Source organism: Macaca mulatta, chromosome 10, assembly GCF_049350105.2.
Source record: "Macaca mulatta isolate MMU2019108-1 chromosome 10, T2T-MMU8v2.0, whole genome shotgun sequence".
In the NCBI taxonomy this organism is placed as follows: Eukaryota; Metazoa; Chordata; class Mammalia; order Primates; family Cercopithecidae; genus Macaca; species Macaca mulatta.
This window is the reverse complement of record NC_133415.1, coordinates 88,043,588-88,063,794: the sequence shown is the minus strand read 5'-3', so window position 1 is coordinate 88,063,794 and position 20,207 is coordinate 88,043,588. Positions and strand designations below refer to the sequence as shown.

Here is a 20,207-nt window from a genome sequence, read left to right as displayed (position 1 = left end):
TCTGCCCTACTCTAGAGGCTGGCATACCCCTGGTCCTCTTCTCTTCTGTCTCTACATTTTCGTCCTTAGGTCAGTGCTTCTCCACTTGGGCTGCATATTAGGATCACCTGGGGGAGCTTTTCAAACTGGATGTTCAGGAAGCACCAGGCCAGCTATCTAACTTTTTTTTGTTTTCTTTTTTTTTTCTTTTTTTTTTTAACTTTTTTTTTCCTGAGGAGGAGTCTCGCTCTGTCCCCCATGCTGGAGTGCAGTGGCACGATCTCGGCTCACTGCAATCTCTGCCTCCCAGGTTCAAGTGATTGTCCTGCCTCACCCTCCCAAGTAGCTGAGACTACAGGCATGTGCCACCACGCCCAGGTAATTTTTTTTTTTAGCAGAGATGGGGTTTCACCAGGCTGGTCTCAAACTCCTGACCTCAAGTGATTCACCCACCTTGGCCTCCCAAAGTGCTGGGATTACAGGTGTGAGCCACTGCGCCCAATCCCCAACTATTAATAAAACCAAATCTCTAGAGCTGAGGGCTGGGTATCTGTGTTTTTTTATTAGAAACCCAAGGTAATTCCAAAGGGCAGCCAAGTTGAGGATCATTACTCTAGGTGGTTTCATACAGGCTCATGGCTTTACAGACCTGTGTCAGAGCTGTCCACTGGGGTGTTCTGTGATGATGGAAATTGTCCATATCTGCATCGTTCACTCCAGTAGCCCCTAGCCACAGCCATATATGGCTACTGAGCTCTTACGATGAATGACTAGTTCTTAGTGTGACTGAGATACACTAAAGAACTATTACTGAAATTATAATTTTCATATTTTTGGTGTGGGTAGAGACAGGGATCTCACTTTGTTGCCCAGGCTGGTCTCGAACTCCTGGCCTCAAGCAATCCTCCCACTTTGGCCTCCCAAAGTGCTGGGATTACAGGTTTGAGCCACCGCACCCAGCCTAATTAATATAAATTTAAATTTATTATTTAAATGCATTACTGTGCATGACTAGTGGTTACTGTACTGAACACCAAAGACCCCAAATAAATATCCCAGCCTAGATTTTTTTCTTTCTCTTTTCTTTTTTTTTTTTTTTGAGACGGAGTCTTACTCTGTCACCCAGGCTGGAGTGCAGTGGCACGATCTCAGCTCACTGCAAGCTCTGCCTCCCAGCTTCAAGCGATTCTTCTGCCTCAGCCTCTCAAGTAGCTGGGATTACAGGCGCACACCACCATGCCAGGCTAATTTTTTTGTATTTTTAGTAGAGATGGGGTTTTGCCATGTTGGCCAGGCTGGGCTTGAACTCCTGACCTCAGGTAATTGCCCACCTCGGCCTCCAGCCTAGATTTTTGAGCTGCAGACTGGTGGACCCTATTGCTTCACAATTACAAAAACTGGAAACCCTGGGGTCATCCTTGACTCTCCCGCCTTCCTCTCATCCCACGTCTGATCTGTCAGCAGATCCTGTTCTACCTTTGGAATAGCTTCTGGGACCCACAGCCCCCACCTGGTCTCTGCTTGTGAAGGTCCTGCCTGTCCTCCAGGGCTCTGGCTGGGTCATCTCCTCCAGAGGGAGCCCTCCTCCTGTGCTCCATAGCCTGGGGGCTGTGGGCGCCTGTGCTGTCTTGACAAGCATTTGCTCAAGTAAACTGGTCTTCGTATCTCACCTGACTTGACCAGAACGAGAACCTCACATACCAGTGTGAACAGAACTGGGAGAGAGGTGTGTAGGAGGCCTTTCATATCTTACCTAGATAAGCAGTAGCTTCTCATCTTTCATCTTTTCTTTCTTTCTTTTTCTTTCTTTTTTTTTTTTTTGAGACGGAGTCTCGCCCTGTTGCCCAGGCTGGAGTGCAATGGTGTGATCTCGGCTCACTGCAACCTCTGCCTCCTGGGTTCAAGTGATTCTCCTGCCTCAGCCTCCCAAGCAGCTGAGATTTCAGGTGCCCACCACCACACCTGGCTAATTTTTTTGTTTGTTTGTTTTAATATTTTTGTTAGAGATGGGGTTTCACCATGTTGGCCAGGCTGGTCTCGAACTCCTGACCTCAAGTGATCTACCCGCCTCGGCCTCCCAAAGTGCTGGGATTTCAGGCAAGAGCCATGATGCCTGGCCCTCATTTTCTCTTTTTAAAGAACAAAGCTCTGGTTATAGTCCCCATCCTACTGTATCACCGTTACTCCTGCAGATATGTGAACCTGCCTGGCTAGAGGTGGAACCTGTGGGAGTGCTCAGTCACCATCTGGTGTAGGAGGGAGGGAGCGAAGCATGAAGGGGTGGGGAGAAGTGTGGAAGGGGAGGGATAAAGGAGAGGGAATGAGTGGCCCTCACCTCACTTTTGTCCCTCTCAGTTACAGCTCAGACCCTCCCCTAGCTTTCCCAGGTGTGCCAGGGGAAGCCTTGCCCTCTGGCCAGGCAAAGCCATTGGAAGTCTGTAAAGGTCACACACAGTCAGAGAAACAGCAGCAGTGCTGATGATAGCAACGTCCACCTCCCTCGTCCCCTACCCCACAACAGGTAGGCAGTCACAGCCCAGCCCCGAGGAAGGAGCAGTCCTCCCTTTCCTTGCCACACACCATAGATCTTCTGGATGCCCTGGAGATCGTCCTGGGGCAGCTTGAAGTTGTGCGTCTCCATGTACTGGTAGAAGGGTGCCATGATGGCGCTGGGGTCGTTGGAGTGCTCCAGTCCGAGCGCGTGGCCCAGCTCATGCACAGCCACCAGGAAGAGGTCGTTTCCTGTGGAGAGGAGTGTGGGGAGGCGCCCAGGGCACCTGCTTAGATATGAGTCGGTCAGCCAACCCATTACCTCAGCAAACACCGAGCACAGTCCCTGTGCCAGGCCCCGTGCTGGACATACAGAGAAATCAAACACAACCCCTGCCTCCCAGGCTTCTCTGCAGAGCGGAGACAAGGAGAGAGAGAGCACAAGTGAGGCAGAGGGCTCTGGGTGCTTTAGGAATGTCTGGGAGGGTCGGGCGGGGATTCTGAGGAGAGGGGGTTCATTTAAACCTGGGGGAAGATGTTCAGGGAAAGTTTCACAAAGATGAAGCTGAAGCTGAGTCTTGAAGGATCAGAAGTTAGTCAGGAGAACGGATTCGGGGGCAGGAGAGGAAGGGTGGGGGTGACATTCCTGGCGGATGGAATGCGATAAACACGGTCCAGGGACAGGCAGTTTCATTCCACCTGGCTCTGGAACAAAGCAGGAGGGGAGGGCCGGAGAGAGATGAGGTCAGCCAGGCTGGCAAGCAGGGTGCTTAATGCCATACAAAGGAATTTGGATCAGCTTCTTGGCTAGTGGGGGGTTTAAGCAGGAGTGGGGGTGTGATCCAATGAAATTACTCCGGCTGCAGTTGGAGGGAGGATTAGAGGGAACAAGACCTGGGGCAGGGGGATCTGTTTAGATGCTGGGGGCCAGGTGACAGATGAAAAGGCCCTGAGCTGGCTGGGCACGGTGGCTCATGCCTGTAATCCCAGCACTTTGGGAGGCCAAGCAGGGTGGATCACTTGAGATCAGGAGTTCGAGACCAGCTTGGCAAACATGGTAAAACCCTATCTCTACTAAAAATATCAAAAATTAGCCAGATGTGGTGGCCTGCGCCTATAGTACCAGCTACTCTAGAGGCAGAGGCAGGAGAATCGCTTGATCCTGGGAGGTGGAGGTTGCAGTGAGCCAAGATCGCTCCACTGCACTCCAGCTTGGACAACAGAGACTCCATCTCAAAAAAAAAAAAAAGGCCCTGAGGTGGAGGGGAGGGAGTGGGGACAAAGAGGGCAAGTCCTGGCAAACTGGCAGTGAGCTTCAGGAGACCCTGGGCAGGCGGGGCCCAGGCGTGGGCAGCTCTCTGCAGGACCTTGGTTCTGGAAGAACAGAACTGTTGGCTAAGATTGAGGCAGGGATTCAAGTGTAGGTGCAAACACACTCCAGGCCCTGGCAGTGGGACACAGGATCATGAGGGTGGAACTGAGGCAGCTCCATGGCATGGTGGTTATGAGCTCGGGCCCCTGAGTGGCACAGATCACCTTCATTCCCCTGCCGGTTTGTGAATATGGCCAGCAGGGCTACCCCTAAGCTTCAGTGTCCTTACTCGTAAAACGGGGGCATCAGACCTACCTCACCGGGCTGTGTGAGATTGAATAAGATACATGTGAAGTGTGTGGTGTGGCACAGAGTGGCAGCTGTTGTAATCCTATATTAGACAGAAGCTTGGTTACTGGAGGAAGCCCATTGACTAGAAAGGAAGCACAAGGCCGGTGGAGCACCAGCAACCAGATCCTCTGAAAGCCAACTCCCCTGGGCTTCTGTATTATGCCTAGGACAGGACAAGGAGGCCTGAACTTAGGGGGATGAAGTAACCGCAGCTTTGGGGAGAAAATGCAGGGGGCAGGGACTTAGGTAGGCTGTTGATCGCCAGCCCTGACTCCTGTCTGCCCAGTGTCAGACCCTTGCTTGCCTTGACCTCTGGCATTTGTAGCCCCTTGAGCCCTGTCTCTTATCTTCTGGCCCTAAGGCATGGCTCGGCCCATTCCTACCACCTCTAAGTCCAGGGAGGCTGCCAGGAACCTAGGAGGTGGTCTGGAGTCCTACTGCCCACTCCGGCCCCAGCGTCACTGGCCTAAGGTCACATGGGAGTGGGGATTGTTTGGCCTTTCTGGCTTAGGTCTCCGGAAGAGAGACGAACCCTATGGGGCAGACCCAGGCCACGGGCAGTACATGCCTGCCACACTACTGACACCACCAGTGTCTTCTGTGAAGCCACCTTTGAGCAACGGAAAGGAAGGGGGATGGGCAAGATCAGTGCAAGGTTGGCCAAAAGCCTGGGGCTGGCCTTCTGCTGGCATGAGAGGGCCAGGCCGCCCCCAGCTCCTTCCTCAGGTCCTGGCCCCTCTGGCAGCAGGGAAGGGTGAGCTCATCTCTGAGCTCCATCCCAAACAAAAGCAACTGCTAGAGCCAGCGGAAGGCAGCTCTGCTTCCTGGGGTCCAGTCCTGGCTGTCCTCCTGGGCTGTTCTATGACCTGGGACAAGCTGTTCAGGGCCTCTGTCTCCTGAGCAGGCTCTTCCCCAGGGGCTGTTCACAGGGAGCTCAGCTGGGAACCAGGGAACAGGGCTCTGAGCACCGTGGGGGACTCGAAACCTTTGTCCGCAGCCTTGTCTCTTGCTCTTTTAACCCCTGTTCTGGGGCTGCAGAGAATAGGAGTGACCCCTTAAAGGAAAGAGGCCTGTGGGTTGGGTCCAGGAACCAGAAGGAAGGGAAGAGTCAGGGAGCCAGCATCCTGCTGCACAGAAATCCAGGAGACCCCTGTAGGGGAGACGGAGGGAGTGGGGCAGGGGCAGGAGGACTCCCTGAGCTTGTAAGGTGAAGGCAGAGGTATGAGGAGGAGAGGCCTGCTATGAGGACCCCATGCTCCATGGGCAGGAGGCTGTTAGGGCCTTCACTCTTTAAGAGGGTAAGAGGCAGGGAAGCAGAGTGGTCAGGAATGCAGTCTCTGGGAGCCAGACTGCCTGGTTTTGAATCCCAGCTCTGCCATGTCCTAGCAGTGTGACATTTTAAATTCTTCCTCCGGAAGACAGAAGGAACAATGGCACCTTCGTCATAGGGATGGGGGTGAAGATTCATGGGGCAGGGTGTGTAATGCGCTCATACTGGCTCCTGGCGCAGAAATATTACCCTTCATTAGCAGGGTCCTGTTGAGCTGTGTGTGAGCACCAGCACCCCTGATAGGGTGTGTTCCTGTAAGTCCCTGGGCCTCTGAGCAAGTCCCCAGCAGTCTACTCAGCTACTCAAGTGGACCTTGTCTCTACCTCATTTCTTTCTTTTAGGATCTCCATATTTGGTGGTTCCCATCTCATTAACTCCCCCAGCCCCACAAAAGGTGACAGCATTTCCCTTTGCCTCTGTTCTTTTGCCAGTGCTGCCCCTCCCTCTGGAATAACCTGATTCCTTCAAAGTTCAGCTCCATACCTATCTTCCAGGAAGCCTTCCTTGACTTCCCAGCTGGAGGTAAGTGCTCCTTCTGCTGTGCCCTCCGGGCAGTTTCTCTGAACTGCCTTCATGGCACTGACCGCTTCCGACCCACATGATCGCTTTTAGTGCACATGCTCGCTGCCCCAGGACTGTGGGTTCCTTGAGGACAAGCTTTGTGTTGAAGAGCGAGGTGACAGCCCCTAGGATGGAATAGTGCCAAAAGCACCATATTTTACCGAGGGAAATACTTGGACCACCTGCAGCAGAACCACCTGTGGTGACTTAAAAATGCAGAGTCCTGGGGTCACACCTGGCTCTGCCACTTTCCAATGGGGTGAATTTCCTATTTTTCTTTTAAAGATATTTTCTTTCTTTTTTATTTTTGAGACAGGGTCTCACTCTGTCACCCAGGTTGGAGTGTAGTGGCGTAATCTTGGCTCACTGTAACCTCCACCTTCTGGGTTCAAGCCATTTTCCTGCCTCAGCCTCCCAAGTAGCTGGGATTACAGGCATGCACCACCATGCCTGGCTAATGTTTGTATTTTTAGTAGAGACGGGGTTTTGCCATGTTGGCCAGGCTGGTCTTGAACCCCTGACCTCAGGTGATCTGCCCGCTTTGGCCTCCCAAAGTGCTGGGGATTACTCCAGTGCTCCTGTCGCACCTGGCCCAGGGGAGCCTTTTAAACACATGGAGGAGGTGGGGAAGATATTCTGATTCAGGAGGTTTGGGTTGGGACGTAGGCAATCTTTTTTTTTTTTTTTTTTTAAGTTCTCCGGGTGAATTGTATAATGGGTGGGTCAGGCTGACACAACCTGAAGCAAATGCTCAACTTCAACATCACTGAAAGTGGGACAGTCTGCATCATATGTGTTTGCTGATGTGAATAGGAAGTACCAGCACCACCTAGGAAGTATTCTTGCCAAAAAATTGAACTTGAATCGAGTCAGGCCTGTAGATCTAATGAACAACATTCTGGAATTATGGGGAAGAGAGACATATTAAAAGTGAACTTGATTCTAGTCATGCCAAATGATTATACTCAGGACACATGACCCAGTGTCTTCAACAAATATATGGAGGGAAACGTGTGTGTAGAATGGGAGTGTTTTAAATAAAAAGGGCTTTAAGAGACATGTCAGCCCTGTGTATGGATCTTGTTTGGATCCTGATTCAAGCAAACAACTATAAAAGACATTTCTGAGGTATTTTGGGAAAGTGAACTCAAACTGGGTATTAGATTTAAAAAAATTATTGTTAATTTTGTTGGGCTTGATAATGATTGTGTGCTTATGTTAAAAAGTAGCCTTTATCTGTTAGAGGTGTATACTGAAGTATTTAAAGGTGAAATGTTAATATGCCTGAGATTTTCTTTAAAATACATCAGCCAGGCTGGGCACGGTGGCTCACGCCTGTAATCCCAGCACTTTGGGAGGCTGAGGCGGGTGGATCACAAGGTCAGGAGATCAAGACCATCCTAGCTAACACGATGAAACCCCGTCTCTACTAAAAATACAAAAAAGCCGGGCGTGGTGGTGGGCACCTATAGTCCCAGCTTCTCAGGAGGCTGAGGCAGGAGAATGGTGTGAACCCGGGAAGCAGAGCTTGCAGTGAGCCGAGATTGTGCCACTGCACTCCAGCCTGGGCGTCAGAGCGAGACTCCATCTCAAAAAAAAAAAAAAAAAATACATCAGCCAAAAAAAGGTAGATAAATAGGAATGCCACAGCGGTGATAATTGCTGAGGCAGGTGATGGGTATCTGGGAGATTATAGAATCATTCCTCCTACTTTTGTGAGTTTGAAATTTTCCATAATGAGAGTTTAGAAAAAAGAAGTAAGCTAGTAAGTTCAAAAAGTTCCCAGGAAACTCCACCCCTTTGCTGAGTCTATGTGGAAATTAAATGAGATAATATATGGATGCTCAATAAATTTTTGGTTCCTTTCCTCTCACCCAAAACCTGCCGTCACTGCATTCCAGTTCACCATCCAGGGGTCGATTGCTGTGGTCCTGAGCTGCATCTGGACAGTTCCTGCTTGGTTTTCCAGAGCAGAGCAAAGTCCTGATTCTTATCCAAAGAAGACATCAACAATCTTGGAATTTCTATCAGAATTCACTCTTTCATGAAAGTTGGGGTGGGACAGATGGGAGAAGTGCTGGGATGGTGCCTATCCACAGGTCCCAGGTCCTTCCCACACACACCAGCAGCTCTTGGGATTTGGGGGCTGGGTTCAACAAGTTCTGCAAAAGCAAGGAGCAGGTGTGGGCAGTGCACACCCCCAGTGCTGGGCAGAAGGGGAGGGCAGAGGAGTGGGAGTGTCTTCCCATTGCCTCCTCTGGACATCTCTTTGAACATTCATTTGTCTCTATCAGGAATATAACTAAAACCTTATCAGCTAACAGTGCCTGGCACATAACAGGGCCTCAAAAATGTTAGTTCTCTTTTCCTCACATCTTATCTGTTAGCACAGACAGCCATTTGTTGACACCCATCCAAAAATAAGAATGAAATAAATAATAGGTACGCAGAGAGCCAGAAAGTACATGCAGGACACACAGGAGAGACACCAGGGCAAAGGAAATAGAGTTCGATAGGAAAAAGGACAAAAATCTGAAGAACGAAGAGGACAAAGAACAATTTAACAGGTTCATGACTTTGCCTAGGCTGAGCCTTGGCCAAACCACCTCCTGGTCCAACCTTTGACCGATAACCCCAGAGCTGCCAATCCCTGATGCATGCAATGATATGTTCTCAAGGAGGTGATGCCCACCTATAGACACCAAACATGGCCTCTGGGGAAACCAGCTTTGAGAGTCTGCTCTCAGCCTGGGCAGCCGCAGGGCAGGAGAAAAGGATGCCCAGTGTTCCCCAAGCTTGTTTCAGCTTAAGAGTCAGGATCTCTGTGGGAAGGACCTGGGAATCCACATTTATAACAAGAACCCCCGCTGGTTCTTATGATCAGGCCAGGTAGGAAAACTCTAGGTATTAAGACAGCGTTTCTCATGGTGATAGAACACCTGCATCAGAACGCCCCAGGAATGTATTAGACCAATTGCAGATTCCCAGGTCCTACCCCGGACCCAGAGAATCAGAATGACAAGAGGTTAGGGGCCAGCAATCTGCAGTCTTTTTTTTTTTTTTTTTTTTTTTTGAGATGGAATCTCTGTTGCCCGGGCTGGAGTGCAGTGGCGTGATCTCGACTCACTGCAACCTCCACCTCCTGGATTCAAGGGATTCTCCTGCCTCAACCTCCAGAGTAGCTGGGATTACAGGCACCCACCACCATGACTGGCTAATTTTTGTGTTTTCCATAGAGATGGGGTTTCACCATGTTGGCCAGGCTGGTCTTGAACTCCTGACCTCAGGTGATCCACCTGTCTTGGCCTCCCAAAGCGCTGGGATTACAGGTGTGACCTACCGTGCCTGGCCTGGAATCTACATTCTTGAAAATTTCTAGGTGATTTCTAGTTTCTAGGTGATTCTGCTGTGCCCTACAGTTTGAGAACCATGGAAGCTTAGCATGATGGCTAAAAGCATGGGCTCCAGGGCCATAATGCCCAGGTTCAAAGCCTTATTTCACCATTCACCAACTATAGGACCTTAGGTAGGTTACTTAATGTTTCTCTGTGTCTCAGTTTACCTATCTGTAAAATGAAGATAACAATATTTACCTATAATAATTTTACATCATATATTTACACTTTATATATTGCTTAATATAAATTTCATTATGTATTATAATATATTTAATAGATATAATAGTTTCCACACATAATGGGTGGCAAGCACGTGGCACGGGCCTTAGAACACCAGCATACCCACTAATTGTCATCTATTATAATCCAAAAACCACACTCCTCTGTCCGTCTTTCCTCCAAACTCCTACTGTATTTTCTTGGTACCTCTGCTACAGCCTTGGGTAGTGTCTGTCTATGACAGGGTTACTTATGTGCACACGTAACTGCCCTGCTAGACTGACTTTGGACTGCCAGAGGACAGAGATCATGCCATTTTTTTCAAATGTTCAGCTCCCTCGGTCTTTGCAAGACTTTGTATCATGTTTGTTAGAGTTGGAAGGCCCTTAGCAATCACCTAATCCAGCCCCTCACTTTGCAGACGAGGAGACTGAGGGTATCACATAGCCAGTAGTTGAACCAGGGCTAAATACCTGTATCGTCACCTTTCAGCTTTGCCAGTTGAGCCCCAACTCTTCATCTTAAAAATGGGTATAATAATGTACACTTGCCTACGTACTAAGCATGTGCCTTGTGAGTAAATATTGACGAGGAACTTTTTGGCAACCTGCAGGGTATCATTAGTATTGCTGCACGGTATTGGTTCTGCCTCCGTAAATATTCATTGAACCATAGTGGTGCAGGGTAAATTATCCAAGGATGCCAGAATAATTTCAGGGCCTGATACTCACATGTGAGGGTGAAAAAGGAGGGAGCCAGTCGTGTCATTCATAAGATGGCTTTTGGAGCCCTTATCATTCAGGCCAGAGCTTACCACTTTCAGACCCCACTTTCAGCTTTAATGCTTTTTAACCTTTTTTTTTTTTTTTTGAGATGGAGTTTCACTCGTCGCCTGGGCTGGAGTGCAATGGTGCGATCTTGGCTCACTGCAAACTCCGCCTTCTGGGTTCAAGCGATTCTCATGCCTCAGCCTCCTGAGTAGCTGGGATTACAGACACCTGCTACCACGCCCAGATAATTTTTGTATTTTTAGTAGAGACAGGGTTTCACCATGTTGGCCAGGCTGGTCTTGAACTCCTGACCTCAGGTGATCCACCTGCCTCGGCCTCCCAAAGTGCTGGGATTACAGGCATGAGCCATTGCGCCCAACCCCTTTTAAACTTTTTCTTCAGCCTCTGGTTCATTACTTTATCTTCTTACTCGTGGTCTAACCTTACTTTTCTCCTGCCAACCGGACTATCTTCTAAGTGACCTGACTCATCTCCATGGCCCTGGCTCTGGTGGATCGAATGTTGAATATTATCAGAAATCACAGTTCCCACCCTCTTACGGTCTTAGTTCTTGGACAAGAGGCTCTAGAAAGCAGGAAACTCATCTAAGATGTCCTCCAAGTTCTTTCCCAACAACTGAGCAGCCTAAGACTGACCCCTGTCCCCTCATGGCCTTACCATCATGGTTGGCATTTCCTAGTGTCCATGGCTCATCGGAGTCAAAGTGGGTGTCTCCTCCAATCCCTGGGCCAGGGAAGTAGGCATGGGCCAGGAATCCCCCTTCTCCATCAAATGGGGAGCTGTCACCATGGAAACCAGAAGCAAAAAAGATCATGATGTCTGCCTCCTTCCGGTCGCTTTTGATCTCGTGGTATGGCACCTCTTCAAAGGTCAGTGGGGTCACCTTCTGCCACACATCGAAAGCCTGGCGAATAGCTTTCCGCGTGTCTAGCTCTCCCACTTTTGGGGTATAGTTGTGAATGCTGGTGAGAGAGGAGAGGATCATTAGTCAAGATCAGAGAGTCAGAGAATAGCAGAGCTAAAATAGATATCTGAGACAATGTGGCTCAGTGATCTGAATTTGAACCCTAGAATTCTGCTTAGCTGCCCCAGGGGTTGAAGAAGAGGCTGAGCAGGCAGAGCTCTGGATCTCCACCCTGCCTCAGTCAGATGGCATTTTCTGAATTTTAAGGTTTTTTTTCTAATACAAAATACTTTCATTTATAAAAGTTATAAAGCTATTCAAATAATAGGAGTTTAAGTGAAAAGTCTCTTTAAAAATCTTTGGCACCAATCTTTGGCTTGTCTCCCTAGAAGCTAGCCGGTATCTGATTTCATCCATTATAGATTTAGCTCTTTAGGGTTGCTGTGTTCATACTGCATGGTTCTTCACAAAACACCATCATGGGTTGTCGTTATGGGTTCTCTGTCCTGTGACCCTCTGGGGCATGGATTATTCTACCTACTCCATACGTAAGGAAACTGAGGCCCAGAGAAGTTGAGTGAAAGAAGTTACTCAGAGTTGGGTTAGAACCCAGTGCTTCTTTCTCTTGATCCACTTTACCCCTTCAAGAGACCCGAGAGTCTATTCAGTTTCTAACCTAGATTCTTAAGTTTCCTTGTCTTGTCAGATTTCTGGAAAAAAAAAAAAAAAAAAAAAAAAAGTCCCGCTCTGTAGGGAGCGCTTGTCAGCAGGAGAGCCCTTAGTTCAACTCTAAGGATCTCTGTCTCAGGTCCTGCCTCTGCACCCAAGGGATCCACCTGAGATGACAGCAGAGCCTTGAGAAGTGCCAACCAGCAATCACCTGAGCCTGCCCATGCCTGGGCCCTTGCCCCAGCCCCACCTGAGCCTGCTCAGTACCTGGCCCTTGCCCCAGCCCCACTCTGGTGCTTGAGTCTGCTGTGATGGGCTCCGTCATCTCTGTTCTTGGGCCACTGATCTGGCTTGGAGATGGATCCTGCTCTGCCCTTTGTTCCTCCAGACAGTCGAATATGACACTATTATGATTCAGGTCCCAGTTCTTTGTACTCCTTAAGAAACAACTGGAACGCTGTGTTGGGAATCTCAGGTGAAGTCCATCAGGTGGATTTTGGGGTGGGAGGATCCAGATGAGAGGGAATGAGGTTTGGCAGGCAGTGATAAGGAGACTGAATTAAGCCATGGTTTTGTTTGTTTTGTTTTGTGGTTTTTGTTTCATTTGTTTTGTTTTGGAGACAGTCTCACTCTCTCACTGAGGCTGGAGTGCAGTGGCATGATATAGCTCACTGCAAGCCATGGTTCTTTGTCACAGCTGAAAGTTACTAAACCATTCATACCCCACTTTCTGTAACCTAAAAACTATAGGCATCTAAACAGAGCACAACTAAGAACCCCCAGAGGACCAAACAAATCTGAGGTTGGAGTCACAGCATCCTATGGAAGCCACAAGGAGGACAAAGTTATGGGCTGTCAGCACCTGATGCTGATGCCACATGCCTGGCCCTTGGCCTGTGTTGTGAGCCTGATCCCCAGGCCCCCCTGCATTGTGAGCCTTTGAAACTCAGGCCAGGAGAAACAGAGTGAGGGGGGAGCCAAAGGCAGGGAGGAAGAGGGGGAGTCGAAGCACCTGTAGGTAATGTGTTTTTGCCTCCACTTCTGTCCAGTCAGGGCATAGCGCTTGTTTCTCCGCCTGCGGCTTAAGTGGGGGTGATCAGGGACACCACATCGGGGTTTCTTCATCCACCTGGGCAGAGAGAGGACACACACACGCGCATATGCACTGTGGTCACTGAACACTCTAGGAAGGGACTGCATATTCCCCAGCTCCAGTCTGGAAAGCAATGTGCATTCCTCAATCTACACTCTGGGACCCTGGCTCAGACGGACCCCAACAGGAACATGATTGACTAATTGATTCATTAATTCATGCACTCACAATCATAGATGAGGAAACATAGCGGTATAAAGACTGAGAATCAGAATACATGGGCTTGATAAATTCCAGCTCCACCACTAGTCATAGGACCCCCAGGCAAGTGACTGAACCAATATGAACCTCAGTTTCCTCCTCTGCAACATGAGAACTCTAGTTATTGTTGTTCTTAGGTGGAGGTGCATCTTCAAGGAGAAAGTACATGTGAAAATGCTCTGTAAATGCCATCAGATCACAGCCTGCCCTGGTTAAAAGCCTCCAACGACTTCCCCGAACACCTAGAATAAAATTCAAACTCTTCAGCAGGGCGCAGTGGCTCACGCCTGTAATCCCAGCACTTTGGGAGGCCGAGGCGGGTGGATTACCTCAGGTCAGGAGTTCGAGACCAGCCTGGCCAACACGGTGAAACCCTGTCTCTACTAAAAATTAAAAAAAAAAAATTAGACAGCTGCATTGCTTACACCTGTAATCCCAGCTACTCAGGAGGCTGAGGCAGAAGAATCGCTTGAACCTGAGAGGTGGAGGTTGCAGCCAAGATTGTGCCACTGCACTCCAGCCTGGGTGACAGAGAGAGACTCCGTCTCAAAAAAAAAAAAAAAAAAAGTCAAACTAAAAATAAAAGTCAAACTCTTCATCCTGACCCACAAAGCCCCACATGACCCAGCCCCTGCATACCTGTCCAAGAACATCGTCATCCTTCTCCCCTTATATCCTAAGCTCCAGTCATGGCGACCTTCTTGCTTTTCCTTGAGCATGCTAAGCCTATTCCTATGGCAGGGTCTTTGCATTGCTGTTCCCTCTACTTGCAACACTCTTCTTCTGCATGTGGTTTGTTCCCTTACTTCATTAAGGTCTCTGCTCAAATAGTATCCCTTCACAGAGGACTTCCTCGTCCTCTCTATCTAAAATAGTTTCCCTGGCCCCAACCCACTGCTATCTGCTTATCCTGCTTAATGTTTCTTCACAGGATTTATCACTCATGAACTTAGATTATGCATTTGCTTTCTTGTTTGTTCTTTGTCTCTTTCCTCAGATTCTAAGCTCCATAAGGACAGGAGCCTTGCCTGTATCCCCAGGGCTGGCACAGTGCCTGACACAGAAGGGGTTCAATAATTATTGTTGACTGACTGACTGACTGAATGAATCACAACTATCCAACGGTAGAATGGCATAGCATGAAGACAGCAAATTCTCTTTCACTAGACTTGTTCAAGAAGTGAATAAACAGGCTGGGTGTGGTGGCTCACACCTGTAATCCCAGCACTCTGGGAGGCGGAGGCACGTGGCTCATCTGAGGTCAGGAGTTTGAGACCAGTCTAGCTAACAAGGTGGAACCCTGTCTCTACTAAAAATACAAAAAAATTAGCTGGGCGTAGTGGCAGATGGCTGTAATCCCAGCTACTCGGGAGGCTGAGGCAGGGGAATTGCTTGAACCCGGGAGGCGGAGGTTGCAGTGAGCTAAGATTGTGCCATTGTGCTCCAGCCTGGGCAAGAAGAGTGAAATGCCGTTACAGGAAAAGAAAAAAAAAAAAGAGGTGGCTAAACAACTGTGGGATGTGGAACATAATTATCTGCAGCACTTATTATATTGTGTTGTGATTTAAAATTTATTGGTCTGTTTCCTCTAATAAATGGTAAATTGAGGACAGGAACTATGTCCTATTCATCATTGTGTCCCCAAAAGGTAGCTCAGTGCCTGAAATTACGTAAATCCTGATATCTGTTTGTTACCAGGTGATACGGTTTTGATTTGTGTCCCTGCCTAGATCTCCTGTCGAACTGTAATCCCCAGTGTTGGAGGCCGGGCCTGCTGGGAGGTGATTGGGCTATGCGGGCAGACTTCCCCCTTGCTGTTCTGCTGTTAGCTAGCGAGTGAGTTCTCATGAGATCTGGTTGTTTAACAGTGTGGAGCACCTCCCGCTTCTCCCTCTTCCCCCTGCTCCAGGCATGTGATGACGTGCTTGTTTCCCCTTTGCCTTCTACTATGATTGAAAGTTTCCTGAGGCGTTCCCAGCCATGCTTCCTGTAAAGCCTGTGGAACCCTGAGCCAATTAAACCTCTTTTCTTTATAAATTACCCAGTTTCAGGTATTTATCTTTTTTCTTTTCTTTCTTTCTTTCTTTCTTTTTTTTTTTTTGAGACAGAATCTCACTCTGTTGCCCAGGCTGGAGTGTAGTGGTGCAATCTTAGCTCACTGCAACCTCTGCCTCCCGAGTTCAAGCAATTCATCTGCCTCAGCCTCCTAAGTAGTAGCTGGGATTACAGGCGTGCACCACCATGCCCGGCTAATTTTTGTATTTTTAGTAGAGACGGGGTTTCACCATGTTGGTCAGGCTGGTCTGGAACTCCTAGCCTCAGGTGATCTGCCCACGTTGGCCTCCCAGAGTGCTGGGATTACAGGTGTGAGCCATTGCACCCAGCACATTCTTTTAAAACGTTTGATTCTTGGCCAGGCACAGTAGCTCACACCTATAATCCTAGCACTTTGGGAAGCTGAGGCAGGAGACTGCTTGAGCCTAGAAGATCATGACCAGCCTGGGCAACATGGCAAAACCCTATCTCTGCTAAAGATACAAAAAATTAGCCAGGCATGGTGGTACGTGCCTGTAGTCCCAGCTACTAGGGAGGCTGAGGTGGGAGGATCACCTGAGCTTGGAAAGTTGAGGCTACAGTGAGCCAAGATCGCACCACTACACTTCAACCTGGGTGAGGGGAGTGAGACCTTGTCTCAAAATATAAAATAAAATAAAGTTTGATTCTCAAAACGACACTGTGAGGTAACAGAAATTATTATTCCCATTTCACAGATGAGGGAAACAATCCACAGATAAATCCAGTACCTTGCAAAACACAGAAATCAGCAAGGCAGGACTGGAACTTAGTTGAATGAAAAAAATGAACTATTAATTAATGCAATTTAACAAAGCTTGGAACTTTTATTTTTTCCTGTCACTGCTAAGCACAAAGTTGAGCTAGAGGAACTATGTTGTTGACCAAATGAATGGGTGAATGAATAAATGTGTGACATTTCCCAAGGTAGACACTCAAACATAGTACTTTAAATGGCTAATCTAGCTTCCTTTCATTAACAGTCCCTGGGAAGAGAACCAAGAACCACCTCTGGCTGAGTTAGACCTGGAAGGCACCTAGGGGAGGAAACAGGCTCAGAGAAAGGCAGCCATTGCCCAAGGTCACAGAGCTGGAGCTGCAACTTGGGGCTCTAAATTCTACCCCGAACACTCCCCAACTCAGGTCTTGGATTAATAAGTGCAACTGGCTTCCTCCTTCCCCTGCTTCCAGAGCACAACACCCCCACCTTCCTACAAGGAGGTGTGGGCAGAACTGAAAGTGGGAAATGCCATCCTTTTCCCTCGGATCGTTCCCTCTGCCTCCTCCTTTCACCATCCACCTGCCACTCTCTGAGCGCTATCCAACAGGCCTGGGGCTTTTTGGAACAGAGTAAAACCCAAGGCCAGGTGGTGCCACAGCAGAGACACCAGTGCTTCTGCCCCAGGATGCACTGCCATGAGGCCTGTGCAAAGCCCTCAAAATAACCTCAGCTTTGAAAGGTGGCTGGGCTCTCTTTAACCAGCCCACTCTGGAGACCACAAGGCCAAGGAGTCCATATCACAGAATAACATCACATCATCACAGGAGAAGAAGTTCACACTCTCATAATCGGAGAATCCTAGGAATAGGAAATGTTCACACAGGATTTTAGGATCCTAAAACCCCAGACTCGTCAAGTTTTAAAAGCTCAGATGCTTAAAATAATGGAATCTAGGCCGGGCATGGTGGCTTACGCCTGTAATCCTAGCATTCTGGGAGGCCGAGGCGGGTGGATCACCTGAGGTCAGGAGTTCGAGACCAGCCTGGCCAACATGATGAAACCCTGTCTCTACTAAAAATACAAAAAAATTTAGCCAGCATGGTGGTACATGCCTGTAATCTCAGCTACTAGGGAGGCTGAGGCAGGATTATCGCTTGAACCCCGGAGGCAGAGGTTGCAGTGAGCTGAGATTGCGCCACTGCCCTCCAGCCTGGGTGACAGATTGAGACTCCATTTCATCCAAAAAAAAAAAAAAAAAAAGTGGAATCTAGAATTTAGAGCCATAATCCAACACTCCCCTTTGCATATGAACACACTGAGACCCAGAGAGATGATTCTGTCCAGGAGTGACTTACGTCAAATTGATCCTTGATCCACAACTGGGTGCATTTCCTGTTCTTCCTCCCACCAACTCTCCTGCATCCTCACCCAGCCCTGCTAGCTCCTTCCACCTGCCTCAGGCTCCCCTCCCTTCCCACCTCCTTAGGAAACTCACTCCTGCTCTTTTCCATGCTTTAATGATGTGAATGGCTTTTCTTAAACAGCTCTCATAGCTTTCTTAAGCAAGTTTAAGCCTGTTCAACTCTCCCCCTTCTTAAACAAACAAAACTTCATCCTCTCTAGCTGCTACCCATTTCTCCCCACCTCCCTGTCAAGCTTCTTGAATGTCTTTCCTCCACTTGCTACCTCTTCTCCTCACCCCCGCTTCTCCCCATTTCAATCTGACTTCATCTCCACCATTCTGCTGAGGTTAACAACAACCTCTTTGTCACTAAACCCAGCAGACAACTTTCAGCCGTGCTTCTGTTGGAGGGCTCTGGAGCAGCTGGCCCCACTGACCACCCCACACCATGTGGCATCATGACAGTGCATCACATCATCACATCAGGCTTCTTCCTCTCTGGCTGCCCCTTCCTGGCTAGCTTTGTGGGGTGCCATCCCCAGCACCTGCCAGTGAATCTTTACATTCTCCTTGAGTGATTTGACCATCCTCATGGCTTTTTTCTACCTCCTAAGTGTTACTACCTCCCAAGTGTCTCCCCAAAACTCATTGTTTCCTTCTGAGCTCTAGACTGGTGTGGCTCGATGACTGTATTTGTCATTAAATGGTGAGCCTCTGGAGGGCCGGATGACAGGCACATGCAGGCACCCAGCAAATGTTTGGTAAATGGAAAAAGTGGAGCCAACTCATTATCATTCAAGCATTTTCTGTATTCTATGAGACATGTACATTGCAGGGAGCTCCAGAGGGTGACCCACAGATAAATTATTCGAGCCAGAGGGGATTTAAGAGCCCATCTACAACCCAATCCCTCGTTGTACTGATAAGGAAACTGAGGTCCAGAAGGGTTAAGCAACTTGTCTCCAAGGTCACATGGAAAGTTAATGGGAGGGCTGGACTCCCATCCCAGCACGTCCCCCACTCACATTGAGATTATTCTCTCCCAGGATGGCACTGCAGGAATAAAAGATAGGAAGGGAGGATGGGCATGGGGTGTACACAGGCCATGAAAAATGTGAACCCAAATGTAAGTCCAGCAAGTTCAAAGGCACAATGTCCTACGCAAATCTTACTCGATCGTTGTCTGATCCAACACACCGGTGACTGGGATCCCGTAAAACTGCTGCATAGTGGAGACTGCTGACTGCAAGGCCTTCCCTGAGTGCAACGCAGATGCCCGTGAATCATAGGGAAGCAGATAGCCATAGGACTTTAACCAGTTCTGAAAGACACATGAAAGAAAAGGATGCATTATGCTGGGAAAGGCTCTGTTCTACCTGGGCAGAGATGTGCCCTTAAAACGAGGGATCATTTGACCCCAGTGACTCCCGGACTCATGCTCTGAGTTCTTCTTCCTTCACTCCACCCTGCAGACACTGTCAAATTAACCTCCAGAAAGCAGCTTTTACTGGCGTCCTCTCCTGCTAGAAACCTTTCATTGGATTTCTATTGGCCACAGAATAAAGACTAAATTTGAATTCAGAGCTTTCCATTGCCCTGCCTCTTTACTCATTTATTCAGTGTTTTCCACTTATATTGGACTAGACATGGAAAAGCACAGCACGGTTAATTCTGTGATACAGAGAGGTATTTTGAAAATGTTCTGCCACCCAGAAACCCACTGTGTCTACTATCAAAGCCTGACGAAGAACCATGTTGTAGAATATTTGTAGGCAGGAGATTATATACAATATGTATTGCTACCCCCCAGAAAAGCAAGCCACTATAAATAAATATAAATAAAACAATGCATGATCTTATTTAAATATAAATAAATGATGTATGCATAGAAAAAAACCTAGAAAGGCATATATAAAAATTATGTAGGAGGCCGGGCGCGGTGGCTCAAGCCTGTAATCCCAGAACTTTGGGAGGCCGAGACGGGCGGATCACGAGGTCAGGAGATCGAGACCATCCTGGCTAACACGGCGAAACCCCATCTCTACTAAAAATACAAAAAACTAGCTGGGCGAGGTGGCGGGCGCCTGTTGTCCCAGCTACTGGGTGAAGGGGGGGGCTCTGAGGCAACAGAATGGCATAAACCCGGGAGGCGGAGCTTGCAGTGAGTTGAGATCTGGCCACTGCACTCCAGCCTGGGCGACAGAGCCAGACTCCGTCTCAAAAAAAAAAAAAAAAAACACAAAACAAAAGCCAGGCGCGGTGGCTCAAGCCTGTAATCCCAGCACTTTGGGAGGCCGAGATGGGCAGATCACAAGGTCAGGAGATCAAGACCATCCTGGCTAACACGGTGAAACCCCGTCTCGACTAAAAAATACAAAAAAACTAGCCAGGCGTGGTGGCGGGCGCCTGTAGTCCCAGCTACTCGGGCGGCTGAGGCAGGAGAATGGCGTGAACCCGGGAGGCGGAGCTCGCAGTGAGCTGAGATCCGGCCACTGCACTCCAGCCTGGGCGACAGAGCGAGATTCTGTCTCAAAAAAAAAAAAAAAAATGTAGGAGAATTCCTGATTTTTAGGAGATACACACTTGAAGTATTGAGGCTGACATAAGGGTGCATAATATCTGTAACTTATTCTTTTTTTGTTTGGCCCAGGTA

General features: G+C 48.6%; 1 protein-coding gene and 3 long non-coding RNA genes across 7 annotated transcripts in view; 2 read left to right on the top strand and 2 right to left on the bottom strand.

Annotated features, from left to right (window-relative positions):
* MMP24 (matrix metallopeptidase 24) overlaps nucleotides 1–20,207 on the bottom strand; it is a 52,580-nt gene that overhangs the window by 10,822 nt on the left and 21,551 nt on the right. For all 4 annotated transcript variants that reach the window (XM_077951718.1, XM_077951716.1, XM_077951717.1 and 1 more), the window contains 4 exons: nucleotides 18,727–18,875; nucleotides 13,017–13,133; nucleotides 11,089–11,393; nucleotides 2,560–2,721 (listed from right to left, as the gene is read on the bottom strand). In XM_077951718.1, the coding sequence (XP_077807844.1) occupies nucleotides 2,560–2,721; nucleotides 11,089–11,393; nucleotides 13,017–13,133; nucleotides 18,727–18,782 (640 nt within the window). In that variant the 5' untranslated portion in view covers nucleotides 18,783–18,875. The remainder of the gene's footprint in view (nucleotides 1–2,559; nucleotides 2,722–11,088; nucleotides 11,394–13,016; nucleotides 13,134–18,726; nucleotides 18,876–20,207) is intronic.
* Nucleotides 1,041–6,346, top strand: LOC144332108 (uncharacterized). The gene is made up of 2 exons (XR_013399877.1): nucleotides 1,041–3,449; nucleotides 4,782–6,346. It is a non-coding gene; the product is annotated as an uncharacterized LOC144332108 (long non-coding RNA).
* Nucleotides 9,072–14,974, top strand: LOC144332112 (uncharacterized). Its single transcript, XR_013399883.1, has 2 exons — nucleotides 9,072–9,201; nucleotides 14,584–14,974. It is a non-coding gene; the product is annotated as an uncharacterized LOC144332112 (long non-coding RNA).
* On the bottom strand, nucleotides 16,014–17,413 carry LOC144332144 (uncharacterized). Its single transcript, XR_013399918.1, has 2 exons — nucleotides 17,281–17,413; nucleotides 16,014–17,143 (listed from the first exon to the last, which is right to left on the bottom strand). It is a non-coding gene; the product is annotated as an uncharacterized LOC144332144 (long non-coding RNA).